Here is a 7838-nt window from a genome sequence, read left to right as displayed (position 1 = left end):
ATGAGTCAAAATTTGACGTTTGTGTAGGTGACACACGAAAACGGGTTTTGCGTACACCTTCAGAGGCCTATCATAGCGATTGTTTAGTCAAAAAAGTAAAGTTTCCAGCATCTGTTATGGTCTGGGGTTGCATGTCTGGTAGAGGTGTTGGTAAACTGCATTTTGTTGATGGAATTGTTAACGCGCAGAAGTACAGAGATATTCTGGAAGAGAGTCTGTTACCATCTGTTGAGATGTGTCAAACGGCGGAAGGGCATTTCATATTCCAACAAGGCGGTGCACCGTGTCATACGGCAAAAACTATTAAAACGTGGTTGCAGAATCATCAAATACCAGTATTAAAATGGACGTCTTCCAGCCCAGATTTATCTCCTATTGACACCTTATGGCACAATATGAAAAAACAGCTTCGGAAACATCCAGCACGTTCAGTGCCTGAATTAAAAGCCACACTACTGAATATTTGGGATAATATTCTACCAGAAGAATGTGCTTTGTTAGTAAATACAATATCTAGCAGAATTAAAGCAGTTATTAAGAACAAATGCGATGTAACTCAATATCAAAGAGTGGCCGAACTTTTATGACCCCTGAGACGGATAAAGTTTTCTATTGTGTAACCATTAGTCGATATATGTATTGAATAAAATGTTCATTTTTGTAACTAAAAAGTTTATATTTTACTGTAGTTAAAGCGATTTTCAGAAATATTTCGTTATTTCTGCATAACTCATAGATTATTAAAGTATTTAGTTGAAAACGTTGACCGGCCGAACTATTATGAGCCTGGGCTCGTAATAATAACAAATTCGTCCTTTTTTCTTAACAAACTGATAAAACTGATGTCGTGGGGTATTAGCAACCCTGTACTTGAAATTGGAGATAATTGCAGTTACGACTTTATGGCTTAACAGGGCAGATTAGGCAAATACTCGTGAAATATGGATAATATCAGTGAACTGCCAGTGTCAAAATTAAATATTAATTAAATTAAAGAAAAAGGTAAAACGATCAGATCAAAAAAAATTACTACCATCAAAAAAAATTTAACAATACTCACTCAGCTTGTTGAGGTTGCTTTCCGCCAACTGCACCAATTGATCGTGACTGACACCGCCAGCACCGGCAACTACAACCCGACTTGCTTTGTAGTGGTTATCCAGGTAACACCTCAGGTCGGTAGCGTTTATCGAACGGATATTAGCGGTGGGCCCTAAAAAAATACGAAACAAATCATAAACAATTCTATTACCGTCTTTCTCAATTTCTTTACCTAAAATGGTGTTCGCGAGAGGAGTTCCCTGATAGGCGATGGCGTGCAAGTGGTCGAAAACGACCTCCTGCAAGTTAGACTCGACCTCCTGCATCTCCCTGAGGATCACGCCGCGTTCTCTCTCGATCTCCGCCTCACCTAATTTGGCGTTCTGAACGATGTCACCTAAGATCTCGATGGCCTTGGGGACGTCTTTGGCCAGGCATTTGGAGTAGTAAACGGTCTGTTCCCTGCTCGTATAGGCGTTTAGCTGGGCCCCCAGGTCTTCGATTTCGATCTCTAACTGGCTCTGTGTCCTCTTGCCCGTTCCCTACAAATAAAATAACATTTTCGACCTAGTGCATTGTCTTTAAATGTTTTTACCTTGAAAGCCATGTGTTCCATGAAATGTGCAACGCCGTTGTTCTTGGCATTCTCGTATCTGCTGCCGGCATCGATCCAAATGCCAACCGTGGCAGTCTGGGAGCCCCAGTCTTCTGTTGCTACTCTAATTCCTGAAACGAGACAGTAAATATTAGAGAACCTCTGTTTGATTTTGGGACTTCACAAGTTAGGTTATATAAAACTTTACCACTTGTAAGGCTGGTAACTTTGGTAGGGGGTACGTTGAGTAGGGTAGTCTTAGTTTCTGCGGCCGTCGAGACATTCCTCAGGGTCTTGCAGGCCTATAATGATAAGTAATTAGACAAAATTGTCTTGACTTGCCGATTACGTCATTACGTAATTGACTTTCGTATAAAAGTTTACAAAAAATACTGAATTGTGGCTAGATCGCCAAGTATGTGGCTTTTTATATCACAGTATTTAATTTACCTTAACTGCATTGCTGTTTTTTGGTAGTTTTGCTAAAGACTGCGATAATTTTAAGATCGACGCCATTTTTTGTTCTAGGTGACAGATGACATGAATTTTATCGATTAACTGAAAGTTTGTCCAACAGCCACAAGATGGAACTTAAGATCGAACTTTTCCAAAAGCGGTAATTTTAAAATTAATAACTGCACAGGAATTCGTAATTTTTTAAAATAAAAATTCAATGCGACTAATGAAAAATTTATTCTATAAAATTAATTAACTTTAATACATTTTTATTGCAAGAACTGTAGCAATATAGCTCGTATATTAGACTTTTCATAGTTTTATTGAGGACGACATTTTCAGCACATGCTTTCCTTACTTTTGCTAATTTTTTATTGTCCTTCAAGTCCGTAAAATACTGATAAACATCACTATCTTCTTTGAGCTGCAGAATTTCCGTGGCATATTTCAATATCAGCCTTTCCAAAACCAATGGGAATTTCTCTGGTACAAGAGAGGCGAAATTCAAGATTTCACCTGAGAAAAAAAACATTTCCAAGTAAATATAAAGTCAAATTAAGCTGGTAACAAAGTGCGATACCTTCTGTAGACCACAGGTAGAGTAAAAAATTTATTTCAAATTCCTCCAACTTTTTATACGTGGAAAGCCTATGCAAAATTGTATCTATAAGGCACAAATCACTGTTTCTTAAGTTAAGTAAGGCATAACAAAATTTTATTTGCTTCTCTCTGTATTCTACAGTGTGAGTTTGAAGCATCGACGATTTATTTTCCAAAGGTTGTGATCGACCAATTAAATTTCTTATTACGTTCTCACTGGTTTCATAATATGAAAAATTCCTCCTTATTTGCATATTGAGTTTCATATCTAACTTTTCCTGGCTCATTTTATTGATAAATTCTAAAAAGAAATGCAACATCAAACGTTTCACTTAATAAATTATTATTACTTACCTAACTTTTTAATTCTTTCTTTCTGCTTGTAATCTTTCCTCTTATAAAAATCTACCACTTTGTCTGCTAAGTCAGTAGGCACATCATTTTCCAATTCATAATTGACATCTCTCATTAATTGCGAAACGTCTTCAGGTTCGTTAGAATCTAGCGACTTTCTCAGTATTCTTAAAAAGCATTCATAACTGTTTTCGTCTAAATGGCACTGCTTTACTCTACATGTCGTGTGTATATATTTCTTGAAGATAACATTGATTAAATATAAATAAGAAAAAGAAATTAGAAATTACCAAAATGTTGGCTCTCTTTAATTGACTTGCAGTGGATTTTTGCTTTAGAGTCTCGTATATTATTTCCGTGAACTTCTCTGCTGCAATATTTGTAGCTTCTGTTTGTAGTTTTGGATAATCGTAAGTGTAATCCTCATTTTTATTATTTTCTAGTAAGATTTCAAAAATCCGACCTTCAGTCATATTTAGGTTAGACTTTTAAAGTGGCCGATAAAATAGTTATCTGTTTTGTCTTCAAACTTTATAAATGCGTTAGGACTACCCGTTATTCTAATATTTGTTAATAAAATTTTACTTATTGAGAAATATCATTAATTTTCCTGGGTATAAACTTTAAAATATATACATTTTTTTTAACTTTCAATTAATGAGAGGTTACATCGATTCGACATCAGTTGTATTTTCATAAAGTATCCACCCAATCGGTATCGCCATTTTGTGGTTATACCGACAGGGTCCCGTGTGGTCGATTATCTTCAAAGAACGGTGAGTTTATTTACCGATTGTACAAATTTCGAAAATACAAAATCCTGTTTTCAAACTATCCAATAATATCTGGTTTTATATCACTCCTCGCTTTAAGAAACGATGGGGTTTTTAAAATGTGTTGTATTTTTCAGAATATTCTCAATAGACGTCAGGAAATACGTCATAGGCGTTTTTCTGTAAACATTAAAAATGTCTCGAGTTATGACTGTAGATGGAGAACAAGTGCAATTTGTGTTAAACGATACAGAAGACATAAATGCAGAAAGTTTAAGTGACGTAAGTTTCTCTTTATACAAATCTGTAAGTTTTCAATAATTTCTCATATCTCCAGATCATATACTCGGATGGCACAAGAGCTATATTGGTGAATGGCGCTGGACAAATACTTCAGACTGATACTCAGACCGTGGTACTGCAAGATGATGACTTTAACCAGTATTACATCAAAGATGAAAGCGGTATGATTCTATACAAACGTAACTTCAACTTTTTTAAATTTCCTACGGATTTCAGGTGAAATATTAGTTACAAACGAAGAAGATACCCCAGTCACTCAATCCCTGGAAGAAGCTGAAGTTGTTCAATTCATCGAGGAGGATGGCACCGCCATGGGGCCACCCCAGATCATATACGTCAACGAAGAAGGCTACGCTATAGACGATTCAGACTTGTCGCAGTATCAGATCGCGGAAGAGGACTCTGAGAGCATAATGCCCTCTAAAACTATAAAATTGGAGCAGGTCGTGGACTTGGAGGAGCTCTTGAGGCAGCAGGGAGAAAGCGAGACTGCGATAATCGACGATTCCAGTGAAACAAACGGGTAAGTAATAATATAATATAAAAATCCTGGAGTACTATTTTACCATGTTTATATAAAAAAGGTATCAGTATGCGATACTGAAAGACGGAAAACTGCACATCCAGTCCTACAACGGGGAGATCTTCCCCGTTGCGGCGTCTGACATCCTCCAGGAACAAGACGGCGACACGCAGGAGCCCGACGAGAAACAGGACTTTGACCTGTCCAGAATAACGGGCAGGAATCTTTTGACGGGGCAAACGGTGTCCCTACACAATTACATGGATAAGCTGCAGAGGAAGATAAAGGAGAACAAAGCGAAGGACTTGGAAACGAGTCAGAAGAGGAGGGCGGTTGGCGCGCCTGCGGGGCTCAAGGCGCTGTTAAATAAGAAATTAACGCTCGGGAAGACCTCCAGCGGCAAACGGTTGGTCGGGAAGGTGATATACGTCGAGAAGAAGAAAAAAAAAGGCGGAGATGATGGCGCTTTAGAAGGGAACTCGGGTCCAATCGAGGATTGCCTGTCTGTGGAGGAAGCGAGGTTAAATAACGCCGAAGAGTTGCAGTTGGGGAGCGTGGAGGAGAACGAAGACACGTTAGGTTTTGGTAAGTACGAGAATCTGTCATTTATTTATTTGTTTTTTTAATTTGTGTCTGTGTCTAGTTTTTTATAAAATATTTGAGGATTTGCACCTTCGTACCTGTTTAAGGTACGTTTCGCTGATTTGGAAATTAAAAAATTTGACTGCATTTTGAGGAATTTTACCTATTTGATATAATTCCAATACTTACTGCAACCTTTCTTGTTTGAAGATCTAAAAAAAAACGATAATAAACAGTGTCATATAACTTTCGTTTATCATAAAAAATTATCTTGTTTTTTTGTTTTATTCTTAACGTAATAAATCCTTTCCATAAAATTGTTTTCAAGAACTTACGTGAAGTAAATTGTCAATATTTTCCAACTTAAATCTATGGCTAAAACAAATATCCTTGTTTCAATAGTTTTATAATATTTTTAACAGACCAGTTTATGAAATACATCCTTAGACTAGGCGGTATCTGTTTTGGTTTGGGTGAATCGCATATCCATGGAGATTATTGGCTTTTTGGCTTTCAAATATCACTAGGAATGAACATTTTTCTATGCGCATAAAAAAAAACGTGGGCTTAACTTTTGGCGGCACAATATGTTAAAAAAATTCGAAAAATGTCATACTTTTCTTCCTATTTAATTATGTATCTTTTCAAGAGTTGATTTTAGGCGAAAATGGAAGAGGAAAAAAATTTTTGTAATTAAATTTTTTACAAAATATGACTAGTTACAAACCGAATGAATCATGATTATTATTAGCCCAGTTACTGTAGCTGGAAACATAGTAATACCTCCAATTTTTTTATAACTGCATCGATTTTTCTCAAAATTTAATGATCTTACCCCTCACTTCCAAAACTTATATATGCGCTAGGTGTGCTTTTTGTTCTTAAGGGGTGAAAACCACCCCTTATCGAAAAAAAAAAGAAAAAATACAAATTTAAGCATTTTATGTAATCAAATCTTTTTTATTTATGCAGTATGAGTAATATCATGTGCTATCTAACATGAAACTTAATGTATCCCAAATTTTCAACCCGGAAAAACCTTTAAAAACCACCCCTTTGGATGAAAATAATATAAACAAATTTTTTTTCAACTTGAAACGTTTTATTCATGCATTTTTATCAAATTAAAATTGATTTCTTGATAGAAATATTTTTTATCGATTTCAACTTTTCAACCCTTGAAAAATACCCCTTCTTTTGAAAATCAAATAAAGAAGTAATTATTGAAAGAGTAGAAACATTTTAAATGTGCATTCGTATTAAATAAACATTTATTCCCTTCTTATAAAATAATTTTGAATTGATTGCAACTTCTGAACCCTTAAAAATTACCCCAGACGCAGACACAGACACGCACACACACACAAAATTAAGATTATAAATTTTTATTTTCCTTTTTAATAATAATAAATACAAAAAAACATTATAATTATATGTAAATGATTATTCGTCGTCATTGCTATTCTCTTCACAATCATGCTCGTCCTCTTCAATGATTGGAGGAGAATTTAGGCCTTTGTCACCGGAGCATGTTCCACTTGTCGAATTGCAAAATAAACCGAGCTTCCAGCAGCCACAATTTGCTCCGCAATCGTCGCCAAAGGCACTGATTTGTTTATTAATTTTTTCTTAAAAAAAATGAGACTATCATGTTATTTCGATCATATTTCCGTTAATTTTGATTCTAAAGACTTTGAAAACAGCTCATTTTAAAGGTTTTTCAAAGTACTTTAAAAATGGTTCAAATAGTTTTTTCCTAATATTTATGGTTTTGGCGTTATTTAACGTTAACTGGTTCCAATTTAGTTTTTAGCTAACATATGTATAATAATGTTTAAAAATCCATAACTCGGTTTATATTGCAATTAGAGAAAAACAAAATAATGCCATTAGATTTGTTTTTTTATTACTTTTCTTTTTGTACTGGCGGTACTGCCGGTTTTTTTCGTTAAATCCAATGATTTCAGAGTTATTTGCAAAAAACTGTCCGAAAACAAGCACTTTTTCAGTAAAAAATCAACATTTTCAATGACGAATTACTCAAAAATTACGACAAAAAACTTTATATAACACTTGTTACTTAAAATTGATTCCTCTATCGATTCCTGTGGTTATTTTGGGCATAAAAATTTCCACCCCGGAGAAGGGGTGGGAACCCCCCAGGGCAAAAGCACACTTCGGCGCTATATAAGTTTTGTTCCTTGAGGCATTCTCCATATTCAGTCAAAATTTCACGTCAATCAATTCAGTTATAAAGAATTCGGAGGTAAAAACTCTGAGTAACTGGTCTATAATGTTAAAATCGAAAAAACCCTCCAAAATGGGGTTAAAAAACATTACTTTTTAGGGAATTTTTTTGGGGTCTTTAAGTTGGGCATAGGACCTTCATACTTGGCTCAAGAAAACTTCATGTTATGTAGAATCATCACACCAAATTTCATCAAAATCGGTTCGATAGATTTTGCATAATAATTTTGCAATCCAGAAAAAAAATTTGTAAATTTTCAAAATTTTGCACAGCAAAAACCAAGGCCCTTAGATACTTGAAAATTTAATCACATATAGAAGGGCTCTCAAGCTTTCAAACGCTTTTTGAAAAATTCGAATCCGT

At 35.2% G+C, this 7838-nt stretch overlaps 3 protein-coding genes across 3 annotated transcripts in view; 1 reads left to right on the top strand and 2 right to left on the bottom strand.

The window, feature by feature from the left end:
* The window catches only part of LOC108903302 (mitochondrial-processing peptidase subunit beta), an 8615-nt gene extending 6435 nt beyond the window's left edge, over positions 1–2180 (bottom strand). Inside the window, exons 1-5 of the mRNA XM_018705427.2 lie at positions 2087–2180; positions 1845–1938; positions 1637–1767; positions 1274–1583; positions 1061–1213 (exon numbers count right to left, since the gene is read on the bottom strand). Of these exons, the coding sequence (XP_018560943.1) occupies positions 1061–1213; positions 1274–1583; positions 1637–1767; positions 1845–1938; positions 2087–2152 (754 nt within the window). The 5' untranslated portion in view covers positions 2153–2180. The remainder of the gene's footprint in view (positions 1–1060; positions 1214–1273; positions 1584–1636; positions 1768–1844; positions 1939–2086) is intronic.
* An 84-nt stretch (positions 2181–2264) lies between these two features.
* Positions 2265–3520, bottom strand: LOC108903300. Its single transcript, XM_018705425.1, has 5 exons — positions 3337–3520; positions 3047–3284; positions 2673–2993; positions 2350–2608; positions 2265–2271 (listed from the first exon to the last, which is right to left on the bottom strand). Exons 1-5 carry the CDS (start codon positions 3517–3519, stop codon positions 2265–2267), a joined length of 1008 nt encoding a protein of 335 aa, XP_018560941.1. The 5' UTR covers position 3520.
* Positions 3521–3730: 210 nt separating this feature from the next.
* The window catches only part of LOC108903309, a 9219-nt gene continuing 5111 nt past the window's right edge, over positions 3731–7838 (top strand). The window contains exons 1-5 of the mRNA XM_018705437.1: positions 3731–3822; positions 3957–4101; positions 4157–4283; positions 4339–4645; positions 4707–5230. Coding sequence (XP_018560953.1) covers positions 4015–4101; positions 4157–4283; positions 4339–4645; positions 4707–5230 — 1045 coding nt within the window. The 5' untranslated portion in view covers positions 3731–3822; positions 3957–4014. The remainder of the gene's footprint in view (positions 3823–3956; positions 4102–4156; positions 4284–4338; positions 4646–4706; positions 5231–7838) is intronic.

This window comes from Anoplophora glabripennis, unplaced genomic scaffold, assembly GCF_000390285.2.
Source record: "Anoplophora glabripennis isolate ALB-LARVAE unplaced genomic scaffold, Agla_2.0 scaffold103, whole genome shotgun sequence".
Lineage (NCBI taxonomy): Eukaryota > Metazoa > Arthropoda > Insecta > Coleoptera > Cerambycidae > Anoplophora > Anoplophora glabripennis.
This window is presented reverse-complemented; position numbering and strand designations above follow the sequence as displayed.